Source organism: Pyrenophora tritici-repentis, chromosome 1, assembly GCF_003171515.1.
Source record: "Pyrenophora tritici-repentis strain M4 chromosome 1, whole genome shotgun sequence".
Lineage (NCBI taxonomy): Eukaryota > Fungi > Ascomycota > Dothideomycetes > Pleosporales > Pleosporaceae > Pyrenophora > Pyrenophora tritici-repentis.
The window spans coordinates 3,871,452-3,885,812 of NC_089390.1; the positions used below are offsets into that span (position 1 = coordinate 3,871,452).

Sequence of the window (14,361 nt, forward strand, 5' to 3'; positions counted from 1 at the left end):
ACAGTAACAGATAACTAACCGACAAATACACGCAACGAACAGACATGTTCATGAAGCAAAGTATTTTTTATATTCTCAGTTCCCCATGACAAAGAACCAAATCTCAAACCTGTTCTCTCATTCAAGCTACAGAAAAGAGAGAGAGAGAGAGAGCTAGCTTAGACTACAGCGAGAATAGCCCAATCCATGCATGCATTCACACACATAGGCACAAAAACTCCCAAACCCCAGAAACATTCATGTTACTCAATCAAGCGTAAAGTAAGCAAAAGAAAAGCTTCCTCTGCCCAAGAGCAGCCTTCCAATGAGGGTCCCCCAGAGAAAAGAAAAGAAGAAAAATGCCAGAAACACCGATCCGTTTCTTTCCAGTCTTGTTTGTGTGTGTTCAAAATTGTACAGTTGAGGGAGGGCAGGGAGCCAAAAACGGATAAACGACATGTGGAGAAGGGTAGGTAGGTGGGTGTAAAAGAGGGGGACCGAGACCCAGAGCTGGCGTCCCGTCCGTCAATCACGCAGTTATGCTTTTTATTTCCTAGGCGAGCAAAGTTAGTTTGCAAATTCGATTGAAAATATTACAAAAGTTGGTTCTGAGTGGAACATACACTTTCTTCAAAGACCACCCCGCGGTGTACCGACCGCACTCGTCATAGCCGTGCTAGCACCACCATGTACACTACCACCATCGTCGTAATCTTGCCACTCAGGAAACTCTGCCGTAGCTTCCCTAAGCTTGTCGAGCGCAGTCTGCTCAATGAGGTTGGCGTCCGCAAAGAGCAGGGAAGTGTCCTCGTTGTATGTACGGCAGTTGTTGCATAGTAAGCCCAGATCTTGGCGGAACTGCTTGACCGACTGGTACTCCTTCTTGTTGATCTTCTTCTCGATTTGCTTCATGCAGATGGGGTTCTTGATCAGCTGGTAGTAGTCTGGGTAGTCCCACTTGTCTGGTAGCTCGATGAAGGGGTCGATGATGCCCCGGTTCGGAATGTTGGGGTCCTGTGACTCTTCCTCGAGGTCATTGAGAGCTTCATAGACGATGTTAACAACCTTTTGAAGCGATGCTCGTTGATCTGGATGCAGCATGTCTTTGGTGGGTGCAGGCCGGCCACGTTTCCGTGGTGCGAGTTCAGCGTCGAGAGAGGCTTCATCAGCTTTACGCTTCTCCGCCTTCGGCTTGCGGCCTCGCTTCTTGGGCATCGGCTCCTCAGAGCTAGCGCGCGAAGGTACAGGCGAGTCCTCCTCGGGCCTACCACCGCTCTTCCTACCCCTCTTGGCAACCTTGGCTTCCTTGCGGGCGATAGCGGCTTCAATGGTGTCCTCGTCGTTGTCGACGGCCTCAAGCCACTGCTCCTCAGTAAGACCATCGTCATACTTGACCCGAGTACGCTCGCGAGCACCACGACCGGCAGGTGTGTCATCCTTCTCGTCGACAATAGGCGCCTCTTCGTTCAGGTAGATATCTGGCAGCTCACTCTCGCCGATCAAACGACCGAGAGGCTTACCAGGACCGTAAGGGTCTTCTGCTATCCGCTTGCGATCCATCTCTTGGAAGGTAACCAGCTCGTGGTCATGACGCATCATAATCTGGTTCAAGTCGTCATCGTCCATCTCCTCTTGCTCGAGACTCTCGGCCGCTTCAGCAGACTCCAACATGATTCGCAACATGGCATCTCGTTCGTCGTCCTTGGACTTGTTGTCGAATTTACCAGCTTGGATAACCTTGCCATCCATGTCAAGCTTGTAGTTGGCTCGCTCGAGAATCTTCTCTTCGACTGAGTTGGATGTGATGAGACGCAGAATGCGGACTTCGTTCTTCTGACCAATACGATGCGCACGATCCTGAGCTTGCAAATCCTGATGAGGATTCCAATCCGAGTCGTAAATGATAACAGTATCGGCGGTTTGGAGGTTCAGTCCAAGACCACCAGCACGCGTGGACAACAAGAAGCAGAAGTACGGTGAGTCGGGGGCATTGAAAAGCCGTAGAAGATCCGATCGGTCGTCTGCTTTGGTGGCTCCGTCCAGACGCAGATACATCATGCCTCGTAACCGTAGATAATCTTCCATAATGTTCATAATCTGAGTCATCTGGAAGAACATAAGGACACGATGACCGGTGGCCTGGAACTTGGGTAGAATTCGGTCGAGCAGTTCAAATTTGCCGGCCGCGCGCCATAGAAGATCGTTGGTACCCTTGGTTGGGTTCATGACATCCTCAACCTCTTCAAACACGAAAGGATGGTTGCACAGCTTTCGCAACTGCATCAACATGTTGCTCAAACCGCGCATACCAGTCTTTCCACCCTTGCCATCGCTGACCATGAGCCGGTTGTGAGTGACCAGTTGCTTGTACAACTTCGCCTGGAGGGTAGAGAAGTTGCACTTGATCACACGCTCAGTCTTGTCAGGAAGATCCTTCTCGACATCGCGCTTGAGACGTCGGAGCAAAAACGGCCTGAGCACTTTGTGAAGACGACGAATGACGAGCAACTGCTCTTCTTCAGTAAGCTCCATCTTATCTTGACCTCCAGTGTTTGCAAAAGGTGTGTTGAACCACTCGTCAAAGGATGTAGCTGACTTGAAGATGGTAGGGAGGACAAAGTTAAGCATAGCCCACAGTTCTGTCAGGTTGTTCTGGAGCGGCGTACCCGTCAGAATAAGACGATACCGTGTCGTGTAGTACTGTGTGATAGTCATGCTGAGCTTCGAGCCGGCGTTCTTCATACGGTGACCCTCGTCGACAATCATGTGTACCCACTTGATCTTGCTGAGAACCGGCCTGTCCTTGATGATGAATTCGTACGTGGTGAGCAGAACTTGGAACTGGCCCCAGCGGATCTGTTGCTGGTATTGCTTACGCGAGTTTGGAGGCCCCTTGTAGACGATCTTGGTGACGCTCGGCGCCCACTTTTCAAACTCGTTGGTCCAGTTGGTAAGTGTACTAAGCGGTACAATGACCAGGTAGGGTCCAGGCTGTCGCTTCTTTTCGATGAGGTACGTAATCAAACTGATGGTCTGGATGGTCTTTCCGAGACCCATCTCGTCGGCAAGAATACCGTTAAGGTTGTTGTTGTATAGCGATATCATCCACTGCAGACCCTTGAGTTGGTATTCTTTCAGAGTACCGCCAACCAGGTTGGATGCCTGCTGGGTGACCTCTTCCTTGACACGATGGGCAATCTCGTAGTAGTCGGTCTTCTTCTTGCCTGGCTTGTCTTCGTCGCCAGATTCGGCGTCGCTGGTTTCGCTCTCTGGCTCCGGCTCGTATGAGTTGTTTGCAGATCGCTGCTGTGCCTTGACGGAGTCGGCAAGTTGTTTCAAGAAACCATCGGTCTGCTTGAGCAAATGTGAGATACGAGTGTCCTTGGCTTGGCCCAAAAGCTTGAGGTAAGTCTCTTCGTCGTTGGACTTGAGAGCCTGCAGACGTTGCTTGGCAGTACGCTCGATGCGCTTCTGCTCCTCCTTCTCGATGTTTTGGTGTGTCGTGATCATGAGACGACCAAGCTTCTGTAGACGGATGCGCTGAGCAGCACCAGCTTCTTGCAACTCTGTGCGGTGCTTCCTGATGGCATCGATGAACTCGTGGTGCTTCTTCTTCTCCTTTGTCTCGCGCGCATCGCGCTGCTGCTTCTCGAGCTTCTCAGTGAGGCGGGCTTCGCGCATCGATTGCTTTTTCAGGCGTCGGTAGAGTGTTCGATTTGCAGTCATGGCGAGATTGTCCGCGTGGATCATCTGTTGGGCGATCTCCCTACGCAGCTTCCGCTGCTTCTCGAGCAGGTTGAGCTTCTTCTGTTCGATGACGAGAGCCAGTTTGACCTTGCCGTCATCTTCGGGGGAATCGGTTTTGCTGGTGTCCCACGAGCCAATGTTAGCATGAGTCCTCTCTAGCTCTGCTCTCTTTGCCGTGAGGCGGTTGTACAGAAGCATATCACGCTCCTTGCGCAAATCTTCCATGGTTTGTTGTGCTGCGTCAATGTCTACACCCTGAGGCATGATGGTCGCAAGGTATGGTCGGTTCTTGCGTTGAGTATGAGATATGTAGTTTACGTCACGGAAAGCTTCGCTGCTCCATGGATCGATAAAGGTATCGGGAAGACGAGGCAGAGGGCGGGTCTCCTGAACTGCGCCACCAGTCGCGCTCGAGGTGCTACCTGCGCGGGTCGCATTGTCGAGCATCTGGGAAGCTGCGGCCACGGCATCTGCAGCGTTCTGGGGCTTCTTTGCTTGGTGGTGACCGAATATCTGTTGCTGCATGTTGGAGGGCAATGGTAGACCCTTGGAAAGATGCTTGAAGGCTCCGATCTGGGCACGCAGCATGAGGAGCTGGTCCTTGGACAGAGACATGGAGCCGGCAGTAGCTGACGTAGGAGTCTGGCCATCTCCGGCAGGAGTCTGTCCGCCAGCTGTTGCAACCTGCATGGTAGAGGAGGGACCGGTCGAAGCTGGCATGGGCGTTGTAACCTTTGCATCAGCAGGTGTGGCTGGCTTGGTGCCATTTGCCATGCCCATGCCTGCGCCGTTGAGCTGTGCATTTTGCGGATCCATTTGGCCCTGTTGGCGCTGCATTTGTTGCTGTCTAAGCATCTTCTGCTGTTGCTGGTACTGGTTTTGCTTCTGGACCATGCTGAGAAGGTTGCGCGCCTTGATAAACTCGGGATTGGTCTCGGGTACACCTTGCGCCTTCATAGCAGTATAGCGCTGAGAATATCGTTAGTGGCATGCGCATTTGCCAGCTGCATGAGGACTTACCTGAAAGACATGCTGAATCTGCTCTCGGGTGATGTTACCAGGAAGCTGACCCTGACCGGGCATTTCCGGATTGGCTTGAACCGACGCCATGGTGATGGTGGAATCAGTGCGGTTGTGGTAGTATGCAATGGACTACCGATATAGAGTGTGTCGAGGCTTGAACGCGCTCGCCGCACGTGGCTGAGGTAGGCGAAGGGGGCGCAATTAGGAGGAAACGACAGTCGTGCAGTGAATATTGGCGTGTGAAACGGTGTTCTATGACATTATCGGGCGAGGTGGTGGTGGTCGCGACCCTTTCGGGGATGAGGCCGATGAAAGACCCTCGGAAGCCCGCCGTCGCAGTGTCGCGTTGTTTAGTGTAGGCTGAGGGGGAGCGCGCAATTTCGATGTGGGGGGTGGCAAGGGCGCGGGCGCGCTCTAAAGGGGTGGAAAACGGGTATACGCGTCGTGTACACCGTGTTGCGGGGATATTGAGATGCGGGCGCAAGTCTTCGTGATATCGGGATGGGTGGTGATGGACGTCTGCGGAGGTCTCTAGCCTGAGCGTTGTTGGCGCGCAACAGAGTTAGCGGCTTGGCAAGGTCATGTGATGGACCGCTGGGCTCGCTCAGCCAATCAGCGTGTGGTGGTGAGGTTGTTGCGATTTTTCACCCTTATATGTTGCTCTCTCACCTTGTTCACACTCACCACAGGACGTGGTTGTGGGGTGCTGGGCAAACAACGCGCTTGACGTGGGCTAGTGCCGAACTGAGCCACCGCATCGGGGGCGGAAGGAACGAGTGGAGTGCCACGTCCACGACCCCTCCAGCCTGCTACCACGGCCCAACGAACATCAAACCGCTCTTCATGCCTGGCTGACCCGTCGATAGTACTACAGCCTGTCCCCCGTTACTCCTACAGGCCCGCCCATGACTCTTTCTCTGACACGATGCGCATTTTTGACGTTTTGTCCGCGAAAAAAGCCTTGGTGGTGAGAAATCAGATGTTGTGTTGAAGGCATAGCGAGGCGCTCTTCAGCGACACTGGCTGGCCCACAACGTCTGACGAAACCGCAAACAGGTGGACATGAACGCGTAGAACCAACTGAAAACAGTATATGTTGTCTAATTATTCTTCACATTTTGAGGGACTCCCTTACCTGCCCAACATGCTGGATCGTCTGAGACAGCATTACATCAGTGTTACTAGGGTCTGCGTTCCCATGTTCGTGTTCATGAAATGGCAACGTTTCAAGCATTTACATTCGAGTATGAATCGTTACTATGTACATTTCAAACCTCAAGTCATCAACATTCTCCCTCGCTTTCTTGTCCTTGACAATCCCAGACTCCACATCCGCCCTAAGTGAGCGTAGGCGCGGTCCAATCAATGTACGTCGCAGCATCGGCACCAGAAGGACCCTTTTCGATATTCGTGTTTGCGGACTGGTTGAGCAGGAACTTGTTGATAAATGCTGTAAGATCGGCCTGCTGGTTGGCAGGGAACGAGCAGTGGTTGTGGTTACCGGAGCCAGTAAACCCCATGTTGTCGGCCGCACCAAGAGATTTGTAGATGAGACGGGCAGCTTTCATACAAGCAGTAGTAGCAACTGGTCCAAGCCAATCGATTTCGTTTTCAATAACAATAAGACCGCGAGGAGCCACCATTCCAGCGAGCTGGTGGTGGTCGGTGGCAAGCGTGTTTGACTTGGTGCTGAACGAGTTGAATCTGGTTGAGAACCAGACGTTCTCGCCGACAATCTCGCTCGATGTCTGGATGTTCTTGCCCTTGGCCTTTTCAGAATCGGAGATTCGCCAGCAGGCAGCGCCGCCAGATCCGGACTCCTGGGGGATACCAAGAGCGATGCGGTCAACGAATGCGGCAGCGACAAAAGCACCCTTGCCATTCCTAGAGCAGCCAGTTACACCGACGCGCTTGGGGTCAATACCGGTAGCAGAAGTAGCCTCAAGAGCATCCATGATACGGTCGACGCCCCAAGCCCATGCCATGAGAGCACCCGCACTGTGGCTGGAACCATACAGGTCGAAGAACTTGCCCTTCCCACGACTGCTACCACTCTGTTGCTGAGCGATGTCGTCGTTATTGAAGGTGATAGTTGCGACGCCACTGGGAATCGGGATGCTGGGTGCACCATAAGCGATAATAGCCGGGAAGGGGCCGTTTCCACTGGGCTTCTTGATGGTGACAGAAAAGGTGACCGACTTTCCGCCTTCGCTTGAAGTGATGGAAAGCGATGACCCAGAGAGTGAAGCTGTGACAGTCGATGGCTTTTTAGGAAAGTCGCCTAGTTCCTGTGCCTGGAGGGCAGCGCTAACCTCCTTGTTCTTGCAGGCAAAGTCGGCTCTGGTAGTAACAGCTCTTCCGTCGAAGAACTTGAAGGGGTTTGGCAACTTGGCATTAGTGGTCGTGGGGAACGTCGTCGGTACGTTGCATGTCGCGTCCTGGCGTTGTTCAATAGCTGGCGCCGAAAGGACGGTGGTAGCAATGAGCGGAAGGATGATTGAGTATCTCATGTTGGGTGGATTGATGGGCTTGAAACACTGCGAGGCTTGACACTGACGATTGGAAAAGCAATATCGCCATCTTTTATAGCAACCATGCTCTTTACCAGCATTCCACGTCCCCGCCACGAAATTTAATGACTATATGAAGACATAAACATGGCTACAGTGCAGTCGTGGTAACGCGCCTTGGCGGATCAACCTATCGTCTTTGACCATTGTCTCTCAGTTTACACTGACTGGACGAGGCATCCACAACGGCGTTCCGCACACGGCTTCTTTGCTATAGCGAAAGCTCATTGATGGAAAAACTCTTCGTAATCCTCATATATAGGTTGAATCGATTGGTATGCGAGAGTTCCTTTGAGCCGCGAGGAAACTGCTTCGTACTCTACTATCCTTGGCCGAGAATGAGATATGACTACCTGACGTATGTCCAGATCCGGGTATTGTGCACCAAGTTGGATATGATGCTGTGTAGCAAGCATCCAGATAGGGTTCCACAATGGGGCTGGTCATAGACTACCGGTCAATTGGACGTGAGAAACAATTCGCACTTTATGAGCCCTGGTTCGACCGTTGAATATAAATTGATGCCATGCTGAGGGGCCGCCATGATTACCACAATGTGGGGGACAGTGGGGCACCTGTTGAAAGTGCCGTTTAGCCTGTTAGTCACCACTCAAGTTCACCCGGCAGTCTGTAGGAACGACAGAATTTCCGTTAAAGAACCTTGGGCACTCTTTGATCTTTGACGTTACCTGCTTGGACGTCAATAAGGATTCTCCCTGTCGTAGTTAAGCGACGTACCAAATGCTGACTACCAAAAGAGGAAGCTGCGTCTGGGTCGTCAGTCAGTGGTGGTGCCGAAGATTAGGCGGTTTCAAGATGGCTCGTACATAGAATAGGGGAAGCTGGCCTTGCGCCATTCACGGAGGATGTTAAAAGCCATGAAAAAGCTGCGGAGCGACTCCGGTCAGCTGATCATCGGCCGCATATACCCTATTGCTCAAAATCATGCCATGACGGATGTTGCCCTGGTAGTTGGTATACATAGCACACAACTTCGGGACCTCGATCAGGCATGGGGACCGAAGTAGCTGGCATGTAAGTAAGTACGGATCTGTGCGCATGACGAATGCTTGAGCCGCAATTATTACAAGATGAGAAATATCGATTGGAACGCGTAGCGTATTCAGAGCGCGAAAAAGGTGTCTGCCTTGGCCTGTGTTATACGGCGATGCCGGGCATACGTGAGCAGAAGGAAGGAGCTCTGTTGTAGAACATTACCCCTTATTCTGTAGGTGCGCTTTGCATGAAAACCATAGAGGCTGAGAATGCAGAATTGTTGATTGCAAAAAGAAAGAGCGAGGCATAGGGTGGCTGTAGTCTGCTGTGCCTTCCAAGACTACAGACCCACACGACGCTAGTGATGGCTTCCGTGTTCGGCACCCCTCCAGGGCTTGCCACTGTTGCCAAGGAATTGTAGACCAACATAAGGCGAAACACTTCATGAAGTGAAGTTTAGAACTATTGTAATCAAGTTGCGTCACTATCACGAAAACCAGAATCGGGTAACTTATTTGGTGTTCTGTAACTGGCCACATCCAAAGCATCACAAGCTGACAAACACACCCCTCATTGGTAATCGCCTCAACACTCCTACTATATCTACACGAAGAAATCTCTTAGTCTCGCGACTACGAAATTTCATTCCACTGAAGATGGCAGGCGAACGACAGGCAGCCGACGCTATTCGATTTTATGATTCAAAATCATGGGATTACGATGCCACCTGGCACAACGACTTCACAAAGCGGTTCATGACGTACCTTGATATACAGCCTGGCCAAGAAGTACTGGATCTAGCATGCGGCACAGGACTGTTGACATTCCGCGAGGCAGAAGCTGTGGGATCCAAAGGGCAAGTCGTGGGTGTGGACGTCACTCCCGGAATGCTTGCAGTCGCTACTCACAGGAAGACTCAAGGTGGCGACAAATACGCAAATACAACCTTCATCAAGGGTGATGTTCTACATCTGGATGAAACAGAAGAGCTCAAGGGAAAGAAGTTTGATGTCATCACGGTAGCTTCTGCCTTGGTCTTGTTTCCCGACCCACAAGCTGCGATCGAGCATTGGGTGGAGTTCCTGAAGCCTGGAGGCATGATTGCGCTAGATGCGACGCATCCACGAAACCTGGTGTCCGGAATGGTGCTCGAAAGGGTCGCACGCAGACTGGAACTACCCATCCCATATAATCGCTCATGGAGTAAATCTGAGGATACCCTCAAGCAAACGCTGGAGTCTGCAGGTCTAGAGGTAGACCAGACCATCACCGTCGAGAACCAAGCGGGATATGGTCGAAGATTCTATGAGATGGAGCAATGGGATGATTTCTTCGTCGAGAATGTCATCGTCAAGGATGTTGCGAGAACCTTTGCGAATAACGACATCAGAAGGAAAGCTCAAGGCATCTACAAAGAAGAGTGGGAGAAGCTGGCCATCGACGGTAAAGTGGAGGAGGTGGATTCGGTGTTTCTCGGTATCGCACGGCGGCGTAAGTGGCCCACATTGCCAGGCTGGCTGATGATAAACTGACCACATGCAGCTGCCGACGGTTCGAGATACGTCCGACCGGCCATCAAGCACGATGTTGTCTTTAGGGGCGGGTGCCGCTGCGGCGGGGTACAATACACATCAAGTGCTGCACCCTCAGACATCACGCTGTGTCATTGCCGCGCATGCCAGCAAGTATCTGGCTCGGCCTTCCTCCCGTTCACACACGTTCCAAGGAAAGCTCTGTTGTTTAGCCACTCGGATACCCGCAAGGTTCTGAGACTATCGGACATTGCAGAACGGACATTTTGTTCGGGCTGTGGCGCTCCAATAACTATGACCTATCCTTCGGATCCTGACGGGCTTGCTTTGTGTATGTCGACGGTGGACCTGGACAGTCTCAAGACTGAGCCGGCACCGAAGGTAGTGAAGCACATTTTTCTTCGCGAGAAGGCGCCATGGTTTGTTTTGCCAGATGACGGCACTGAGCCCACTGAGCGTTGGGGAACTTCGGAGGTTGCGCACCTAGTGCAGCAAGTAGAGGGCTTGCATGTAGCGGCGGGATGACGTGGTGGTGTACCGAACGGTGTCAGTGCAGCACATGACTAGGGTCACAGGTTCTCAGCGTCTATAGTGAGATGTTTATGGATGAAAGTTCTCTCGTTTCTCAAAGAAGACGTCATGGCCATGGTGAAGGTGCAGTAGGTAACCATGTACTGACTGGCATATGTCCAAGTCTATACTGCTTTGCTTAGGTACGCGCGGAACGCGGGAGACAGCTAGCCGATCACAACGCGTACTACATACGTCGGGCTAGGCGTTCTACAGGTTGCATGTTTCGAAACACGAACAGGAACAAACCAAACGAACAGGTTTAGTTCATGGGTCGAATTTGAACCGCTGCAAGATGCCATTGGAGCGGCTAAGCGATGTATACGTGTTGCGGTGTGCATCTGCCGTGTCGGTGAACTAGCCCAGTCCCAGCCTCACAAAACGCAGCACCCGCCATCTTTTTTCCTGCACAACCACGACTGACAGGTCAAAACTCTGGTTCCTTCTTTGTGCACACATCAAACAATCTTCCGACCTCTGGTACGCCAGGCTTGCAGAGACTTAACCTACCAACCACCTAAAGTTCAACGACGGTCGCAGCCGCCTGTCGCTCCACTACCCCCCCACGAACCGCCCCTCGGTCTTATCACTAGCTTGTTGCCGGGCTATCCTCAGGGCGCCTTTCGATAGCAGCAAGGAAAGATCGCCATTCTGTTTCACAACTGCTCCCTTCATCTGTTTGCCGATCAGAAGAAGTGTTGTGACTGAGCGGACGGATACATTCCTTGCACCCTGACCAGCAGACAGTTCGTGCGCGGGACCCGGAGATTTAGGCGCAGTAGCCCCATATGAGTCCCAACGTCCCTCGCGAATTGGAGCTCCAGCTTCCACCTCAGGCCCCTTCTCCGACCCATAGCTCTCAACACGCCGGTGTGAAATCACAGTCGTACCACAGCCGGGATCAGTCAAAGTCGAGCCCAGTGCCTGATGATGAGCCGCACAGCTTTGACGACGTAGACATCACGGGCCTCCAGCCTCCTCCTTCTGCCTTGACACCAACCTCTGCTACGGCCTATGACCCCCAGGCGCCTTCCCCACTCGACGACTTTCCGCGTTCTGGCCGCAGCAGTCACCAGCGCAGCTTGACGGGCACAATCTTCGACAACCTCAACCGCGCCACCTCGACAATCCAGCAACATACTTCACGCGCATCCTCACCATCCAAATCCTTGGCAAGCTTCATCCCGTCACGAGCCGCCGTCGAATCAAACGCTAGCCAGCCCAAGATTAGGGCCATACAGAACTGGTTCAGCGGCTCTTCGTCTGTAAAGCTCGGTGCATCACCGCGCCAGGACGACTATTCCGACTCCGAGTCCGGGTCTGGAGAGGAATACGACTCGGAATCCGAATCTGAGGAAGAGGAGGAGGAAGAAGACCGAAGCAGTATGATGGCTAACATCTTCAACCGTGGATCCTCGCTTACCAGAGGAGCGTCCGAGACCCCTAGGCGATCAGACGAAACTCAGACACAGACCAAGGCGCCGGCCCAGCCGACTGCCGGCAGCAAGTTCGCGTGGTTGTTGTCCACACAAAAGAGCGCCGCCACGCCGTCGCCACAACCATCACCCACCTACCACAACCCCGATGACGAGCTCATCAACCTCAAAATCTCCCAGGCCCTCTTTCCACACGGACCTGCCGATCCGCTAGCTCCGTCGTCCTTCCACGATCTCCTCACCAATGCCGAAGCGCTGCTCTCTCGCTACCAGTCTGCCTACCGCCAACTCTCGACCGCGTTAGTCGATGCACAGTCTGAACAAAGTGCGCAGGAGGATGAGCTCGACGAGGTCGAGACGCGAGCCCGTCATCTGAAGATGCAGCTCGAGAGCATGGCAAGGCGCGCAGATGACCAGGATGAGCAGATGCGCAGTCTGATGGAAGACCTCGCGTTTGAGCGAAAGGCCCGACAAGAGGAAGAGGCAGCCCGCAAGAGGAGTCTGGCTCTCATCAGACAGTGCGAGCACACCACCTGCCAGGAAACGACGCGACGACACAACCGCATCTCCGGCTCAGAACTCAGCGTCGACTCCGGCTTTGAATCGGAGGCCGAAACCGATGCTGCCAGCGTCTTCTCCCGCAACTGCCTCAGCCCCACCGGCACCGACCGCTCCTCCGTCCTCGACAGCGAAGTCCACGACGCGACACCCAAGGGCCGGAAACCCCAGCCCTTGCAACGCGGCGGCACATCCACCAAGTCTCGCCAGAGCAAAGTGGAAATACGCACGTGGGGCTGCGAAAATTGCGAAGGCGGTGCACAATCCGCAGTCTGGGGCCGCCTCGCAAGGGAACGCGAGGAGAACCGCACACTCAGACTGCGAGTCGAGACGCTAGAAGAGGCCGTCGATGGTGCTTTGAACGCCGTGACGGGCGGATGGGGCATGTAAATACCTTGTCTCCTACCTCGTTTTGTTTTTACGATCTTATGTTTGCGGCGTTGGGTATACCAAGAAGGGGGGTTTTTGCTCGTGTGTTCCTCCTGCATCTAAAGCAGTTTTTCTTATGTAGCAGTTTTTCACAGACAGCATGAGCATGCAATTCCAATACTGCTTTTTGCAGCAAATGCTGTGTATTATTATCTTGATCTCGACAGTTTGTATGAATAGTCTCTCGTTACTGGTTCTGAAGTCTTAATGTCCTTTGTCCGTTCCCTGACACTATTGCACGTCAGTGTTATCGCCAAATTTCCGTAACTTGACTCGGTTGCATCTTGATTGTACACAAAAGCTCTTTCGTTGTAAACATCGTCAAGCCCTTGACCTGTTCATCGTCTTTGAAGTCACTTATCCAAGTTTCGCACATCGACACCTTACATACCCGTCTTCCAGGACGCAATACAGATACCCGTAGATACATGCATGTACGACGCAACCAGCTTCGGAAAGCGGAGCCGTGACAAATTCCATAGTAAATAACATCAATCCTCGTCGTCGTTTCCTGAATCCCACACAAATGCACAACATCACTGTCGCTATGGCATCTCCCCTCTCAGCTGCCACACTATTCAATGTACAAGGCATGGTCGCCGTCATCACAGGCGGTGGATCCGGTACCTTTCCCACCCGCATCCCCATCAATATCTTCGCATACACAACTGACACCACCGCCCAGGCATCGGCCTCACAATGACAAAGACCCTCGTCCTCAACGGCGCCCGCAGGGTCTACATCATTGGGCGGCGGGAGTCAATTCTCCGCTCTGCCGCCGAATCCATCGACCCTAACGTCGTCATCCCAATACAAGGCGACGTAACGAAAATCGAAGACTTGGAAGAAATCAGTGCCACCATAACCCAGCAAGAAGGCTCCATTAACCTCCTCATCGCCAACGCCGGCATCATGGGACCGCGACCCCTCAAGACATTCTCCTCGGAAGCACTATCAGAAAAGGAAAAAGCGCAACAATACGCCTCCCACGCTCTAGCCACGCCAATGGAAGACTTCACAAACACTTACCACGTCAACGGTTCAGCTGTCTATTACACAGCCATGGCATTCCTCCCCCTCCTAGTCGCCGGCAACGAAAACACTGCTACTACAGGCTCCACCTCTCAAATCATCACTACCTCCAGCATCGCCGGTTTCTCCCGCCTCCCCGGCGCGTCTTTTGCTTACAACAGCAGTAAGGCGGCTGTCACGCACATGAGCAAAATGCTTGCGTCGGCGCTGGTGGGGTTCAGGGTCAGGTGTAATGTACTTGCTCCCGGCGTGTTTCCGACAGACATGACACCGGGGATTATTCAGGGGTTATCAGGGACAGAAGACGGGAAGGTGGATAGAGGGATTATTCCGGTGGAGAGGGTGGGTAGTGATGAAGATATTGCCGGGGCGGTGTTGTGGATGGTGGGGAGGGCAGGGGCGTATTTGAACGGGAGTGTTGTTGTTGTCGATGGGGGCAGATTAGGGGTTTTGCCTTCGAGTTATTAGTTTCAGATACATGCAAAAGTT

General features: G+C 52.9%; 5 protein-coding genes across 5 annotated transcripts; 3 read left to right on the forward strand and 2 right to left on the reverse strand.

Annotated features, from left to right (window-relative positions):
- Window positions 1-609: 609 nt before the first annotated feature.
- PtrM4_015200 (HepA, Superfamily II DNA-RNA helicase, SNF2 family) lies at window positions 610-4,836 on the reverse strand (the record flags this gene model as incomplete). Its single annotated transcript, XM_066103170.1, has 2 exons — window positions 610-4,695; window positions 4,747-4,836. The coding sequence occupies 2 exons, from the start codon at window positions 4,834-4,836 to the stop codon at window positions 610-612; spliced, it is 4,176 nt and encodes a 1,391-aa protein (XP_065965372.1).
- Window positions 4,837-6,086: 1,250 nt separating this feature from the next.
- PtrM4_015210 (uncharacterized protein) lies at window positions 6,087-7,259 on the reverse strand (the record flags this gene model as incomplete). Its single annotated transcript, XM_001931436.1, has 1 exon — window positions 6,087-7,259. One exon carries the CDS (start codon window positions 7,257-7,259, stop codon window positions 6,087-6,089), a length of 1,173 nt encoding a protein of 390 aa, XP_001931471.1.
- Window positions 7,260-8,971: 1,712 nt separating this feature from the next.
- PtrM4_015220 (protein-L-isoaspartate(D-aspartate) O-methyltransferase) lies at window positions 8,972-10,372 on the forward strand (the record flags this gene model as incomplete). The annotated part of the gene is made up of 2 exons (XM_066103171.1): window positions 8,972-9,806; window positions 9,858-10,372. 2 exons carry the CDS (start codon window positions 8,972-8,974, stop codon window positions 10,370-10,372), a joined length of 1,350 nt encoding a protein of 449 aa, XP_065965373.1.
- A 1,430-nt stretch (window positions 10,373-11,802) lies between these two features.
- PtrM4_015230 (Tymo-45kd-70kd multi-domain protein) lies at window positions 11,803-12,801 on the forward strand (the record flags this gene model as incomplete). Its single annotated transcript, XM_001931438.2, has 1 exon — window positions 11,803-12,801. The coding sequence occupies one exon, from the start codon at window positions 11,803-11,805 to the stop codon at window positions 12,799-12,801; it is 999 nt and encodes a 332-aa protein (XP_001931473.2).
- A 586-nt stretch (window positions 12,802-13,387) lies between these two features.
- Window positions 13,388-14,340, forward strand: PtrM4_015240 (FabG, Dehydrogenase with different specificities (related to short-chain alcohol dehydrogenase); the record flags this gene model as incomplete). Its single annotated transcript, XM_066103172.1, has 2 exons — window positions 13,388-13,463; window positions 13,526-14,340. 2 exons carry the CDS (start codon window positions 13,388-13,390, stop codon window positions 14,338-14,340), a joined length of 891 nt encoding a protein of 296 aa, XP_065965374.1.
- Window positions 14,341-14,361: the final 21 nt, after the last annotated feature.